The sequence below is a fragment of the Orbicella franksi genome, chromosome 15 (genome assembly GCF_964199315.1).
Source record: "Orbicella franksi chromosome 15, jaOrbFran1.1, whole genome shotgun sequence".
Taxonomy (NCBI): Eukaryota; Metazoa; Cnidaria; class Anthozoa; order Scleractinia; family Merulinidae; genus Orbicella; species Orbicella franksi.
In genome coordinates, this window is record NC_138159.1 from 11,829,411 (window position 1) to 11,846,200 (window position 16,790).

Sequence of the window (16,790 nt, forward strand, 5' to 3'; positions counted from 1 at the left end):
TTCTGCTAAAAGTCAGTTATTGCGTTCGGAGAACCCAAGCCTAATTTTGACCTGTGGCTTTCTTGAGTTGGTTGCCCTGTGCACGGTTATATGCAGAAAAAAACCACATTCCTGTAAGGACCCCAAAATGGCCACCCCGCTTGATTTTTGCAGGGGCATTTCACGGCCAGTAAACTGGTACCGTTACTAAGACATGTGACAAGACATGTGGCGAACATGTGAGCATGTGAGTACGCCATGTGAGCTTGTCTTTGCACTGGATCTTTCTATGACTTTTTTTCATTCAGTCGCCGTAGGCTTCGCTATTTTGTGCACTCAGCGTTGGATTTCGGTGAATTTAAACGCTTCGACGGCAGCGTTTATCGAAATCTGAGGGAATTGTCCTTGTTTATTTTATATCTTAACGAACACGACTTTGAATCGCCGTGGGAACAGCTATTCATTTTGATTGCATTTGTTGATTAGTTCGAGTCGCGACAGAGATATGTAGCTCAGTCTTTATCCGGTTGAATATTGTTTGGAATCGCGGAAAAGTACTCTGAAGCCGAGATCCATAGCTAAGAGGGAGCCTGAACCAAGGAACGGCAAATTATGTAAATACTGTCTACTATATTCATCAGGGGAAATACTCGAACAGTCGCACGGAGTTTGTTTGCGCTGACGATAAACGAGCACACGATTGCAAATGTTTGCTTATGTTTGTGCTTCCAGCTTAGAATAATGTAGGTAAAATATACTTTTACAAATTAGCTTTTACGCTTAAACATTACCAGTTAATGTGAGAATATTTAGCACGAAATTTGAAGGCTATAAATGGAAATATTTTACTGCTATTAAACTTGTGAGTCTACGGAAACTGGCGCTGTCACGCAACGTATCAACAAATCAACAAAACGCACTCACAATCTTTGATTACTACTAGTTTGTTTAAGATTTTTTTTTTTTACCGCAGACTTTGGTCTTCTCACAAGAAAACAAAGAGACACGAGATGAAATGTTTTTCACAACTCGCACGCCAATGTGATTTTCCCTTGTCAGTCTCCTCATTGTAAGGCCAAAATCAGAAAATTTGTTATTTCTTCTAGAACATGAGTATTCAAATAATTGTAGTAAATACCATTTGCTGGAACAAACCCGTTGGAATGACTGCGGAGTAATGGTAGTGGTTTTTCCAAAATAAGCAAACCAATCGAACGAGATGGGATTCACCATACCGTAACTGGTTTTAGCTAATGAGACTTAAGGTCCGGTAATACGGGCAACATTTTTCTTCAACTTGTCTCAGCATTGTTGCATTGCAAGTTGAAACACATTGTTGCGCGTATTACTGCGTTTGTGACCAACTTGTCTCGCAGCAAAATACAGTGTTGCAAGTTGAGGCAATATGTTGCGCAAAGTAGACTCGAGTTCTACTTTCTGCAACAAATTTTAGTTTTGCTGCTCGTATTACCACTGAAGCTACAACTTGTCTCGCAACAAATTTGAATTCAACGCTTGTGATTGGCTGTCGTGAAGCGCGGGAAATAAAAAACATCGCGGACGGTGAAGACGAGCCTGAATTCGAAGTAGACCAGTAACTCTTGGAAAGTCATAAATTTGCCCTGTACAAAGACCTCGAGGGCTATCATGGTTTTTGAGACACCTCGTTTGTCCGGTCAAAACAAGCAGCAAAAAAGGCACAAGGCTTGGAAGAACTGTCGCAAAAATACAACTTTCCGCCTAGGTACCTGAAACGACAGTGTGCTTCATATTGAGAGGACTTCGCTGGCGCGGAAAATTAACTGAGAAGAAAATGATGGCCAGAAGTCGAAGTGGAACTTCGTCGAAATGCTAAATTATATTAAAGAAGGCGCCATCTATATTTACGCACGATTAACCAAGTATACCTGTAGAATTCTGCAGACTTGCAACACTGTATTTTGCTGCGAGACAAGTTGGTCACAAACGTGGTAATACGCGCAACAATGTGTTTCAACTTGCAATGCAACAATGTTGCGAGACAAGTTGAAGAAAAATGTTGCCCGTATTACCGGACCTTTAGGCAGATGGTGAGGCATTTTCCGCCCTTTCGTTCCGAACGGAAAAAGAGGACTTCCTCTGGGAGTAATCTGCAATTTCCAAACGGATTTTCCGGAAGATTACTTTCAACCGAAATTTCGGGATTTTTGGCTAAATTATGACTTTCACCATCATGATATCTTTGTTTCAGACAACAAACAAAGCTTTTTGGCTTCACGAGTTACCATATTTCTTGCCTATGGTGCTCCACTTGCTCGCCTTGGGCGCGCAGGAGCTCCGCTATAATATTTATGGAAATCAGCAATTGGCAGTATTCAATTAGAGATAAACCTTTTATGACATAAATCTGTCCCGCAATGAAAGTCGGCTGTGACGCCGCTCCTACTCACAGGTCTGTTCCCGCCAAACAGGCCAGCAGAATGTTATATTTGCCTTGCAATCTAGGTCTCGCCATTATCGCCAGCACATTCATCAGGATCGTTACAGGAAAGCTTAGGATGTTCAGGATTATTGCTGTCATGGCGAAGGCAATCTTTTCCACGTGGTAGTCCTGCTTCCAAACCATCTCGTTCGTGGAACACATTTTAATCAAGGATCCCGCTTTAGATTCGTTTAGGTTCATGGCGAAGTTTTCGAAGTTTGCTTTGCGGTCGTTTGCGATACCCACCTTTTTGACACAAAACGAAATGTTATTTACGAAATATGCCTTACATGGTCACCTCCCGGGAAATTAATTAGAGTGAAAACAATAAACACAACACGTAGTTTCCCGAAGTACCAGTCACTTCATCGAGTAATATTTCATGGAGTATAAAGTGACATTTTGTTAAGTAACGCAAAGTACCATCTTGCAAAGCACATCAATCGACGATTTTGTAAAGGACCAAGCTGTATTTGTCAAGTTGCAAAGTAACATTTCGCAAACTTTCTTTTAATGGGTACCATATTGTCAAACGAACAATCACCACTTCAAAACTACAAATTAAAGTTTGGTCAAGTTCTCTTGAAGTGGCATTTTTTTAAGTGGTAAACATTCAAACACAAACAAAACACCGAAACAAATGTTACTTATTATCATTCGTCATTAAACTTAGGTTAAAATATAGTTTTTTTCTTTCGTGCTTTAATACTGAAAATGGCAGCTGTCGTTAACTGATTTATTTCAGTTTGAGTTGCTCAGAATAAATCAGTCAAATTCGTTGAGGAATTTAATTCCCAATGTAAGAGAAAAATGTTGTGCTTTAAATAGAGCGCTGTTAGTTGAGAAATTTTAAGGTAATATTTTAAAAAAAGGAACCCTCACGAAGTTCAGATATTATGCGTCAAATCTCTGACATCTTCCAAATTACAGTTCTTTTTATTTTCCTGTCGATTCATGGATATGTAAGCTATCTTGTTTTATTCTCCTGAAAATTTAAAGTGTGCCTAAACAGTAAATCGCCATTTAAAGAAACCGAAAACTCCCTAAATCAATTTCCAAGCAAGTTTTTTATTTTAACGCAATGTTAATAAATTCTTTAAGCTCGATCCCGGATTATCGAGATCATACCAATGTTTTTGTGACAGTTTCTTATTCCTCGTTCAAGTTTGTGCACTTCATTTTAAGCAGCTCCTTGCATGTCTTGCGAAACGTCTTATTTCTATAGCAATATATGATCGGATTGCACAGAGAATTAAGCCAGAAAAAACTTGCTGCAGCCGTCTAGTAGGGTAGACTTGCGAGATGAGCGAGATTTACATGCGATGGGCGTATATAAGGGTCTGAGAATATCCCAGGGGGCCTAAATAAAATATCAACAGTCAGTGGCAAACTTTTTCCATAGAGCCTAAATAACCTATTAGATGTTTGACGCAAGACCACGTAGTTATCCAATTTGAGAAATAGTCATGATGCGGCTTTTACGCGAATGAGAGTAGTCAAAGAATAACCGACCTTCAAATGAGATCTTACTATCCAAGTGAAAATAGTTTACTTACTCAAGATACGGACACAGAGTCTGCCTGGCTTTGTGCTTGAAGTTGTCAGTGCATGTACGTGGCGATAGAATAAATGAATAAAACTAATGTAAAGTTTTGTTTGAGTTTTTGTTTTTTCTTTCAGATTGTAAAACTCATAATTCCATAAAGACGGCCTCATACACACTATTCCGGATTTAATTTTAAAACGGTCTATCTACATTGACAACGAATGAAATGTTTTCCGTCAACAGTAAGGTTTTTAGTATCGTTTTCACTGTCAACGCTGAAAATGTTTGTTAAAGTATGCTCACATTACTTGTTGTGAGGTCAGCATTTTCCGTCCACACAAAAACACACTGCCGGCTTTTTCAAATTTCCCCACTGTGGAGAGCGTTCAGTTAAAAAAACTCCATTTTCGCCTTCTTTAATTCGGATTAGTGTGGACGGGGCCTAAAAGCGAAGAGCAACTAAACAGTAATTTAGGAGTCTTAAAATGTAAGCAAGACGTTACATTACAAGCAGTCGATACAGATCGATCGATGGGCTCTGTCACGGTGCTAGCTGCATTTTATCTCATTAATGTACGAGGATGTTAATTTCTGTTATGCTTGAGCAAACTGAATCAACTAATAGAAAAATTTTATTCGACATGCATAAAAATTGCAGGTATAGCCTGTGATAATCTTTTCTATACATTTACGAAGCTTCCCCGAAATTCACCGGCCTCAGGTCGAAGCTGTCAGTGCGTAGATGTCGAGTTTTAAACTCGACATTTTTGATTGTTTAACTAAAGCACTGCTAACTGCCATTATTGGGGAGGCATCGACATCCTTGGTGAAGCCTGTTTAAATTACGAACGTGTATACTGCGACTCAGTCAGCTTCATTGCACAACGATTTTGTAATCGAAATTTCACTGCAGATACCCATGTACATGTACCTAAGTTCGATAGATACTTAATTACTGGCTGCTAGTAAAAGTACAATCACATTAGCATATCAAGCGCGCATTAGACTCTTAGTATTCACTGTATGCAATAGCCAGTACTCACAAGCACTATCGGCATTTTGGCAGTTTTATATCATCATTTTGGCAGTTTATATCTTGAAATCACAGAGTTTCATTCAACGGATCAGTACTCCGCATTTGTACTCCGTACGACCAGCCATTCATGTCCTCGAAGCATAATTCAAACGAAGCTAATCATGGTGTAGAGGGGCCCATTTCTCGAAAGCCCCGGAAACTTTTCGATTCGGGACCGGAAAGCCATAGCGAAATCCCTTATGATTACAGAGCTGTTTTATTCACATATTCTTAATATGAACAGAGGTTCACTTCATACAAGAAGTTTCAGGCGTATACACTTCTCCGTTTTTAGATGCAGATGAACTAAAAATGGCTTTCCGAACCCGAAAAGCTTCCGGGGCTTTCGAGAAACTGGCCCTAGGGGCCCGTTTACGGTACTATCTGGGCATCATTTGCGGTACGGGGATAATTTACGGGCCTGTACAGATCGCGTGACAATCACAATCATTGTACTTTGATCGAGAGATTTGGAAACAATTTCCGCTTTCACATTATTCCGCTTTGCACTGGCGTTGACCACATAATCCTACCACTTTTGTCGTTGGTTTATTTTGGAAGTGAGATTTTGGAGTAAGTGGTGAGTGATTACCTGAAAATTATGTTAAGAGCATAAAACCCATTACTGTTACCGCAGAATGTTGTTGTTTATTCCTGGAGTTGCTCTCATTCAGTGTTCACTAAATCGCTCGTCCAATATATACAGTTTATATTCTTCACCATCGATCACCAACAACCGGTTTCTATGTTTGTTTGTACTTCTGTTTTCCTCATTAAAAGGAAGACATTTTCTTCTATGACTTGAAAATTCAGCACTTGTACTTAGCGGTATGGCTGTTCCAATCAATTCAATGTTCGATTATATTTTTAACATATTAAACTCTATCTTTTTTGACATATTTTTAGGTTATACATTCCTTCTTTACTGTGAAGGATATCAGGGAAGGATTCTTTCAATCAAGAGACGGTAAGGAATATAGACCTCAGTTTTAACAAAAATTCTTAATCGGTTCTAAAATTTGCAGAAGACGTTCCGTTAAATACACTCGTTTGTAGTTACAAGAGATCTAAGCTGGAGCTGTTTTCGCCCACCAAGCTTTGTATAATAACGCGCATTTTGCTTTTTGAGGGTTTCACCTAAGAACTGCTGACAGTAAGTACTGGAACTATTTCAATTATTTTATAAAGGCATTTCTTTCCTTGTCTATAATGGCCATTTTCAGCAGGGTGTTTTGAGATGGGTGGATAGCGGTTGAGCTTACTGAGAATAAATAATTTTGAACTATACCTCTTTTGTACGCGCGTGATGTTACCAGGAAAAAACTTGCTGTTCATGTGATCCGGTTACGAAACAAACGTCATTGATATGTTGTGAATTGGAGGTAGACTCTGGGAAACACAAGTGAAAGGTAAATTCCCCGAATGAATAGTTTTACGAAGCGAATTGTCACTGTCATCGTCATGGTCATTTAACAATTGGTTCATGCGTCAGCGTGCGTTCATAGAGATATGAAGCACGCGGAAAGTTTGGAGAGCACGAGAGATGCGTAAGAGTTGCTCGAGGCATAGCCAAGAGCAAGTCTTGCTTCTTGATTGCTCTCCAAACTTCCCAAGTTTTTCATATCTGTATGAACGCACAGCTGACGCATGAACCAATTGTTTTATAACACTTTCAAGGCGGTAGTTTAACGCGGTCGGTCTTCAGCGTGTTCAATGGGAATGTCAGTGAAGCGCGAATTTGATTACACGAATTTACTAGCTATGTTATAATGCACTTTGATCGAAAGATCCAGAAATGAGTTCCGCTTTCAGCTCTGCTTTCCACCGATCTCATCGCGAGTTCAGGGTCTAGTTCTGCCATTTTTTTTAGAACTGTGATACAACTCATGACTGATCATGTTTTTTTATACAGCTGCGTGTCGTTTCCTCGTGTGTGTAAAGTAGTGATGTTAGGACTTGCTTGTTTTCTTAATGGTCTCTAAAAATTGCTTCTGGTTAGTTGGAAATAATGCTTTGGTAAGATTTGGTTCCTATCTCTCTTGATCGATCGCTTCCAAGTTCATGATCGCTCATAGAACCAAGTACGTTATTGTCGATCAGAGTTCTTCAGTGGCCATCGATTCAGAGAATCAGTCGGGATGACGCGAATCCTAACTTTTTGTCGATGGAATGACATTGTGTTCAATTAACTTTGAAAATTGTTCACTGAGGACTTTTTTGGAAGAGCACTGTTTTAAAGAAAGAGCCACAAATAGACCTTTTTACGGATACAGCGGCCATCTTGAATTCTATTGTTTTGAGATAGATACTACATTGTATTATGGGAAGCCAAGGGGGCAAATTCACATATTTTGTCAGTATGAATTTGGGTTTCGTCCAAATTTTTTTGAAAGCTTATTTATTTTTTATTTTCCTTCATCTCAGAGTGCTTATAATCTGATACAAAAGGTGTAAAAAAATCAAACCGGTTCGAAAATTTCAGACATTTCAAGAAAGTTTCGAATTCAGCACGTTCCACGACTCTGAACTGTTGTACTGTTCGTGTAAAACTTACGCGGTATAACAGCGAGACAGACAGGAACAAAATGAAATCTGTAAAATACAAGGTCAAGTCATGACACTTCAAATGCCTTTTTTCTATAACAGAAAATCTTTAAAAAAATCCTACCAATTTCTCAAGTACGCATGTGCATATCGAGATTTATTCGTGGCTCACAGATAAATCACGCCACAGATAAATGACGTGCAATTAACGTGCACTATCCACGTAGTTTGAAATTTCAGTCGTTCACAATAACATCTTCTCGATCTTCCTGTCTCTCCCGCTGATTTAGGTATGAACAGCATGAAAAAATCTTTGTTTCTATACATGAATAGTGATCAATTTGCATTTCTCTGTTAAAACGTTAAAAGCAATTTAGCTTGCACGCGGAAAAATAACGCGCAAGAAACAAACAATCCATCAGACTTTCTCATTCCCGAAATGTGTGAGGCCAAAGCGAGCGAATAGGCGTTAAAGCTCGTTTTCCGCTTCATTAGAGTGCCCATGACATGAAATCAAAATTTTTATTTTTCCATTCGAAATTTCATATTAATTAAATCAACTTCTGCGAAAGAATTTTTCGATTTGAACAAAACGGAAAGTTTCTATGAATTTGTTTAACCCCGGCCATGAAGACCATTTCTATTTGACACACCCTTTGCGCTCATCAGTACAATATTGGCTCGCAGTGACGTAATTCAGGAACGCCTATTGCCGTGTTTTATTTGTTTATTGTTAAGTCCAACACAAAGGCACCTTTCAGTCTTTCTTTTCCTTGACTTAATTGCCTCCAACGAAATTTCTCTGGGATTTGAAAGCACTTTTAAAATCACGTTTTCCTTAATCTACGTCAAAAGTTCCTCAATTAACGTCATAATTGAATAGAATCTGAGAGCAGACAAAGACAAGTGCTGTTTCAAAATGGCGGACGATCTGAACAAGTTAAAAATAAAATACAGTCCAGGACTGCATTTGGCTACTGCTTAGCTTTATTTTGGTATAATATAGGTGATTTGCACGATTTTTTTGTCTTGCTAATTCTCGCAATTGTTATTTAAACCCCACCGTGGTTTAAAAATTTGAACAATAAAGGAAAATTCTGGTAGTTGTGGTAAAATAGACAGCTGTTGTCAATGTCAATTTTTTTATCGAAAATAATAACTTGAATACAACGTAAAAAGAACAGACTATTTTACGTGAAATGTGCACGACGTTGAGCTATCGACATTTAAAAACAATTTATAGAGACAGTGAAAAAGTGCTCTAGCTGTTTTGCCTGCCATCATGGTGTCTTTGCTAAGGCTTGTCTCTAACAATGGAAAGATGGACATAAAGTCCTTGTAAAAAGTGAATTTGGTGATGAAGACTGGTACAACGTGAAATTAATGGCAAAAATCATTATTGTAGCAGGGAAATATTTGAAAACAGACGGGATGCTGAACATGAGTGGATACCGAACACTTCCAAAAGGATGTATAATCAATAAGATCAAACCCTTTAGAGAAGTCAGCAAAGAATATTCTTGCAGCGCATTCCTCAATGTCAGTAGCCTCATGAATAGCCTATAAAAGGTAAATTAGGACGTCGACAGTAGAATGACCTTCCCTGGCATATTGGCGGGGATCAACGTTCTCAGAAATTTGTACAATAAGTCTGCTCCTTGTGAATCCTTCATAACCTTAACGATAGTACATGTCGGAGCGATTGGTCTCAAATCGGATTTAATTTCTTGAGGGGGGAACACTTTAGGTAGTGGATTTACGATGGAACCCTTAAGTAAGTCAGGCACATATCCTTCCACTAACGACCGATTATAAAGGTCTATGATAACTGGGGCCAATTCAGGTGCAAATTCTTTACGGACCCTATTTGGAATCATATCAGGACCAATAGCTTTACAAGTGTTAAAACTAGACAGAGATGCCTGAACTTCGCTCAATGTTACCAGGAGAACAGGGGAACAGATTGAATAGTTGGCTCGGAGTAATCTAAGGCCTGAAGGCCATCCGTCAGACTAACATGGAAATTATTCCCCTTGTTGGCTAAGGACTTTAAATCTTTACAGTCTTCATCTAAAAACTAGTGAAACCATTCATGTTGGATATCTTGACCGGTTAAAGATTTAATTTGCCTCCACCATTTTTTCACGTCCATCTTTTCAAGATCTGCGACATTGTGATTGTAGTAGCGATACGTAGCTAATTTAATCTCTTTCTGGACCCTGTTCCTTAAAACTTTGTAATTAGCGGAATCTTTTCCATCATGAACAAAGGCTGTTTGGCGCTTCTTTATAAGCATTTTAATTTTTTTTGTATTCCAAGATCTGTCAGTTGGGTATATACGGATAGATTTAAATGGCAGAAAGGTATCAACTACATTCTGAAGTTCCGTAATAAACGTTTGGAATATTTCCGGGCATTAAGTAAATTCGAGGACCTGCGACCAGTCTTTCGTTGTCAACCAACGCCCAAAAGTGCGCCACGCGCTGTTCCTGAGATCTCTAACCTTCACTTTACGAGTCTGGGAAGGCACGCTTGTAATTAACTTTGGTCTCGCCAAAATCATATTATGGTCAGAGGTGGCAATCTTTGGGAGTTGTGAGACAACCAGTAATACTAAGGCATGTAATAGCAAGAACTTGTGCCGTACGAAGCGTTCTAGCTCATTTATTACCTTCAATCAAGGGCACAGTGTGCAAAAGCTAACAATTTTCCCTGTTTTTTTTTTTTAATCAAATTTTTAGTAGTGTATAAACATCGTATTGTTAGGTAGTATAAATTTTTGAAGCTTGTATTCTATCCCTGTAATTCAGTTCTTGACTGCAATGGTGATTAAATAAACAGTTATTATGATTATCATCATTATTATTATTATTATTATTATTATTATTATGAGTCCTTAAAGTCTTGCCGCTTTTAACTTATGGTGCCGAGTTCAATCCATGAGCCTAGGGCAGTCATAAGTCTGCTGGATTACTTGATGGATAGAGTCCTCCTAAGTATGTGAGCAGTTCCAAGGAGGACGGTCTTCGGTAGCTCTGTTATTCTAATATATTGCCTGGGATCTTTTGGTATAGGTGGTCGTTCAGTTATGTTTGTCTCTTTCACAATCTCCCACTTCCTCAAAATTTTTATTATCATCATCATTATTATTATTATTATTATTATTATTATTATTATTGTGCCAAGGCAACCCCTCCCCACCCCCACCCCGAAGAGTAGAAGGGTAACGCTTCTTTTGATTTCAGGAGCAACGCCCCAAGACGATGAGTTGTTTTCTTCATTTCTTTCTTTTTTTGGGGGGGGGGGGGGGGGAGGTAAACTGACTCACTAAACTGACTTCCGTAGGTCTTCGACCCAATTCGAGCAAATATTGAAAGCGTAACTCCATATCAGGCATGTGAAAAATACACCATACAACCAGGAGCCACAATCGGGATCCCTAATTATGGCTCCTGGTACAACCAATTGATATCACGATGAAATCTCGCAACTCCTGTTTTCATGCGAAAAGTTGAATTATCGATGATGAGAAAACGTATCACTTCAAAACGAATGCTTTATTGAATAAAAACGAAATTAACTTTGAACGACATTTGTTCACGACAGAATTCACCATCTGCATCTTGTAGGTTGCGCGTGTCGAAATATCAAAGGAAAACCACTGCAAAACGCGGAGCGTAAATAATCTTTAGAGGCGCGAATTCAGTGAAAAATGTCTGCCATTTCATTGAATTTGTGTTTCACTTAAGAGGAAATGAATCATCGACGCAACAATGTCAACAAATTTAGTCGTAATTCACCGTCCACAAAGTTAAGCTAGGTGATTATCGAATCCTAATCGTAAAGGCTGTTCACCAGAGACAATTCTGCAAAAGTTGATGCCGCTAACATTCAGGAGTATCAACACATGATCGATAACATATAGAAACTAAGCGTCAAGAGGGTAATCTTTTATGTAGGTTTCCTTAAAAGGAGTAAAAGATTTTAGCTTATAAACGCTATCCCTGGTTTCCGAAGAGACAAGACTTTGAACAAACATCGAACTAAACCCGACCAAATTGCCAAAGGTAAAAGCGCGTAATTGAAAAACGTGAGAAATATTGGGTTCCTGTGCGAATTTACGGACTTAATTACAGCACCATGACACAGTGGCTACGCCTTCCCGGAAGGCATTCGCAGTAGCCACAAAAAAAGACGGAGAAATCATCTTTAGTGCAAATCGAAAAATTCTTCGCAGAAGTTCGTCATTTAATATGGCCTTTCAAATGAGAAAATAAAAATTTTGGTGTTATGGGTACTTAAAATCCGCTTGCCGCTGGCGAATTTTTTCACCTTGACAACATTTTCATTTCGATATTTTTGACCAAAAAAGAAATTTTCTACGCTGCATCAGAGAAAACAAACTCCCAGCCTCCAAATCAACATAGAAATTTAACAAGCGGGCAAACGAGCTCAAAGAAGAGCATAGAAATAGTCCCATATTTCAAAATTTTGCCTGCCACCTAAAAACGTATTCATGGATTAAACTTGCTTGGCTCGACATCATATTGACTGTTTTCTTCTTATTCTAGGAATATTAACTTCCTCACGATTGGCCATTTCCTGTAAATTTTCTCGTCATGGTATCCATACCTTTACCCGGGTTCGATGTGTCATTACCGGATCCATTAGATGGAAAATTGTCAACAGACGGAAAATCAGTAACGGGAAAGATGACAATATTTCCTGGAGTTAAAATTAATGGCGTGGCAGGAAGTCAGGCAACTATTGGTGGAGTGAGCAGTACAGTCAAGGTATGGTAATGCAGGAAACGGAGGATTATTGAACTAAGAGTTAGGTCCAAACAAACAGTAGGTACGCCCGCCAATGCAGGTGATAGTAATGCATGCGTAGGGGACGGAGAGTTATTAAACGTAGAATTAGATCCGAACAAACAATACGTTCGCCCACCAGTGTAGACTGGGTAGGCGCGAAAAAAAATTCAGTTTGAAAGTCTTTTTTTAGCGTCAAAAGTTTGCACCACATAGTTTTATGGTTGCACCAAGGTTCAGAATTATGCTACAAGTTGTCAGTCATTCGTACCCAAAAATAGCTTGGAAATGCTTCACGCTGGCGCATGCGTAGACGTTTTGCCCCGGTGTTTGACGTTTTGCACCCGGTGTTTGTTTAGCAAAGGGCATGCTTTGGGAACACCACTGTTATTTGGTTGAGCTGCTACGATCTAATACGCCTATGTATTTACGCTTATGTATTTGAACAAGTTTTTTGTTTTTAAGGTAAAAGATGGAACGGCTTCCTTTGGAGGTAGCGTAAACATCCTCAAACAGTCTTTCACCTTTAACAATGGCGAACAGCTTAGTCTTTCGGCAAGTGTAGACGTCGAACAGCCACTTCGGTTTACCATCAAGTTAACAGGGTCAGACACCAAGCCAAATGTTTTGAAATTCGATAAGTCAGATTCCGAAGCTCTTCCCAAAACGAAGAGTACTTTGACAGGCTCAGTCATATTATACGAAGATCCACTTTTCAAAGACGCAGGCATTTTGCTTCCCGGCTTCACGACGTTTAAGAAGTGGACGCAGAAAGTGACGATATCTGTCGCAGCCACGATTGAAGATAAGCAATCAAAGGGAGGTGGAGAAAACAAGACCGCGTCCCTTACCCGCACACTGGAATGGGCGTTAAGACCTCTGTTCGGAAAGGACAACGATAGACCGGATCCAAAACCGGATCCTTTCCCCCCACCCGATCCCGACTTTCAGTGGGAAAAAATCCCTGTTCCCGTAGCCCTGGCCGCTCTTCTATGCTACATGAGTTACAACAATCTGCCGCAAATCATCCAGCAACTTCCTCAAAATGTTTTGGGCGAACTTTTGGACGAGAGTTCTACGGTTATTGGCAGGATTAAGGGAATCTCTTTCAACGTTGAAAGAGCATTAAGCCAGTCGCAGGAAGAAGTCGATCAACTCTCCACCGAAACAAAAGCAATAAGTCAGGAAATGGAAGCCGCAGAAAGCGAAGTGAGCACAGCAGCGTCAGAAGTGGAGAGTGTGGAGGCTGAAGTCACAGCTTCTGAGGAAGTTTTGGCAGCGGCAGAAACGGCAGAAGCGACAGCTGCTGAAGAAGTTGCTGCAGCAACCGCAGCCGAAGTAGCAGCGGATGCTTCCGAAGCAGCCGATTGGTGGACGATCATTGGTGGTATTGTTTCTGGAGCTGCGATAGCCGCTGCAGTTGCAGCTCTCACAGCCGCAATCGCAAAGCGCAGCAAAGCAGTGAAAAAGAAAAAGCAAGCTCAAGACGACGTAAACAATAAGAAGACCACCCTTAGCCAAAAAAAGCTGAAGAAGAAGCAAGCTGAGGTAAAGGTAGAGCATGAGAAGAATGAATTGAGTGCCAAACAGGAGAAGTTGAAGGAGGCGAAGGAAAAGAAACAGGATATGCAAGACGTGAAAGATGTTTTTCAAGCAGCCCATGTTGGCATTGAGCTGATAGAGAAGAAGCTCAAGGATGAACGCACGAAGTAAACGAGCACAAGTAAAGGTAAGAGGGTAGCGATGCTCCCATTTATATTAATTAATTATACTATATTTTATTTAATTAATATCATTAATTAATATTAATTAATATCAATAAAAATCTATGAAAGGTTTTACCTTCAGTAAAACGCAAACGAATCATTTCAAAATTATACTCTCCCTCTAGATTTGGTAGATCGCCAGAAATGTCATTGTCAGAGTTGATTTGCAAGCTCTAGCCCTTTAGTACTAACTTGAGATCGATGGGACAAAGCGGAAACTTCGCAGAATTGTTCATTCTTTAACACAAATTCAAAATTTTAAAGGAAGAGTTCTTCCATCTCGTGTTAGTAAAGGCTTAAAAGTGACAGCAAACTGCATATACGTGTGAACGATATTGTTTTGGTTGATATAGGAATCAAGCCCAAAAAGTGCACCCAGTCGCAATAAAATGTTATTAGCAAGTGTTGTGAAAAGAGGCACCCTTGCTCATGAAATCGCGTTACTTTTATGTTTTAATTCCGGAGGGTGAGAGCCTCTCGCAAGCAGGTGCGTATAGCGAATGTGCTAAAGAAGGGCATGGAGTGCTCTCCATTTACACGGACTGACCGTTCAGACCAGCAAATTTTAAATTGGAATGAAAATTTTTCGCAAATGAGACCGCTCTGACCGACAAATTTGGAAATGCTGTTAACGAGGTCCAAAAATATCGGTCAAAAAGGTCTCATTTGCGAAACATTTTGCAATCCATTTAACAATTTGAGTGGTCTGACCGTATGCGTTAGGGTAGAGTTTAACGCTAGATCTCGTGCGTATTCTTTCGGGAAGGAATATTGCCCATGAAGCTGCGCTCTGCGTCCTCATCATCGAGGAATGACTCTAATATTCCTTTTCATTAAATGTGAACTAACGTTTTCTTTTCATTTTGCTTTAGATTGCGGCAAGTATCGACGCAATGAAGAATTGATCTGGCTGATGAATTTAAACCCTATGTAGATTCAACAAGATTAATCTAGTTTAATCTAGTTTAGTTTAAGTTAAATACTTTTCTCGTGGCAGCCTCTAACGCAATACGCTATGCGAAGTTTTCGATAGTGTAACTCGACAGATCTATAAGAAGATAACCAATAGAAATGAAAGAAAATGCTGACACCCTTTGAAAGACTGATGCTTTGTGATTAACACTGCACAGTTACTTTGCATCAACGATCGCATTTGATACCCGATTAATTCGCCAGAATTTTAGTCGGTCGTTTTGGCGTTAACGGTTTGTGACGCCTTAGGAAAGCAATCGGCAAAAAGGATATAATTTTGTCGAATTCTGCATTTCATAACCTTTCTATTGATATCTAGTTTGTGGGAGTTTCCTTGAAAACAGCGCGCGTACGATTTTTTTTCTCTGTAGGACACCCGCGAAGCTTTGGGGTAACCTTAAACGAAACTGAAAGAAAACTGAACTTAGGGCTTCATTGTAGTATTTCCTTTACCTGTGTGGGGGCCTTTAAATAAAAATAGGCTCGCAATGAGTACATGTGGGTAGCCCCTTGTGCTTATACACCTTATCACAAAATGAGGATTAACCGCGGATTCCGTCTCCAGTAGCTTCGTTATTATGTTTGGTGGGGACGTTAAAGAATTCACACACTATCGTCGAGTTTCTGGTGTTGAGAGCTGCCAGTTGTTAATCATTATTCATCGTTTAGGACACGAGCCCCTGACTTGGGAGATTAGGCAACCAATGACCACTTTAGCGGCACATAAAAATTGATGGATTGATTGCTTGATATATTTGATTGATTGATGTGATTGATTGTTTGATTGATTGATTGACTAATTGATTGACTGACTGATTGATTTGATTGAATGAATTGAAAGAATACTTGTGGGGTGGATATCGATATTGTAGGGAACAGAACTCCATGCACAGGATGTTTTTGAGTAATTATCCCGAAACATTGCATTGATTACAATCAGAGGCCGAGATAGGCATTAAATTAATAAACGATACTAAAAGAAGCCAACAACCAATCGCAGGTTAGATTCAAGTTCACGTGATATGCTACATGTACCAGGCAGCAATTTTAAAAGCGATATTCATGTCGTCCAAGGCAGATAAAGAGTGACTTTAGAAAACCGATAGGAACTTGCGTTTGTACTGATTAAATTGCTATAACAAAAAGAAATAAATTTTGAATATTATCATATTTGGAGAACAAGTTTCTTTTTATTAGTTATTTCATCAGAGCTTCCTGTTTGTCATTGGAATTATACCGTTCCTCTGACAAGCTGGCAGATTATGATTTGACATACAACACAAAAAGCAGACTGAAGATACTGTATTGGATTAAGTTGAGAAGCACACCTAATTAGATTGTGTTCATGATTGCAACCACTCTGCACTTTGCCGCGAAAATTTTGCCATGGCGTCATTCTACGATGTCGGCTTTACTACACATCACGGGTACGGTGCCTGATCAATCAAAAGGTTTAATGAGCAAAACAATTGCTATGCACGTGCGTTTTAAGCCTGCGTTCATTTCTTTACATTTTCTGCGACTTTTCACTGCTTTGGCTTTTTATTGTCACTTTTAACGGTACAAAGCCTGTACCAAAGGCAATTAACTGTACAGGCAATGAAAAACGATACAACCCCGGCTAGGCGGGCCTCGA

General features: G+C 39.4%; 1 protein-coding gene across 3 annotated transcripts; it reads left to right on the forward strand.

Annotated features, from left to right (window-relative positions):
* The first annotated feature begins 3,415 nt into the window (after nucleotides 1-3,415).
* Nucleotides 3,416-16,359, forward strand: LOC145469841 (uncharacterized). 3 transcript variants are annotated; one of them, XM_081453643.1, is made up of 5 exons: nucleotides 3,416-5,641; nucleotides 5,968-6,028; nucleotides 12,177-12,398; nucleotides 12,882-14,145; nucleotides 15,055-16,359. In XM_081453643.1, the coding sequence occupies exons 3-4, from the start codon at nucleotides 12,225-12,227 to the stop codon at nucleotides 14,127-14,129; spliced, it is 1,422 nt and encodes a 473-aa protein (XP_081309769.1). In that variant the 5' UTR covers nucleotides 3,416-5,641; nucleotides 5,968-6,028; nucleotides 12,177-12,224; the 3' UTR covers nucleotides 14,130-14,145; nucleotides 15,055-16,359. The 3 variants fall into 3 exon arrangements, with proteins under 3 accessions (XP_081309769.1, XP_081309770.1, XP_081309771.1); XM_081453644.1 differs by lacking the exon at nucleotides 3,416-5,641 and having other exon boundaries at nucleotides 5,929-6,028; XM_081453645.1 differs by lacking the exons at nucleotides 3,416-5,641; nucleotides 5,968-6,028 and adding an exon at nucleotides 6,039-6,470.
* The last annotated feature ends 431 nt before the right edge of the window (nucleotides 16,360-16,790 follow it).

Coding starts and splice junctions, on each gene's coding strand:
- LOC145469841 (XM_081453643.1), top strand. CDS start 12,225: ATGGTATCCATACCTTTACCCGGGTTCGATGTGTCATTACCGGATCCA. Junction 12,399..12,881: donor GAGTGAGCAGTACAGTCAAG/GTATGGTAATGC, acceptor TTTGTTTTTAAG/GTAAAAGATGGAACGGCTTC.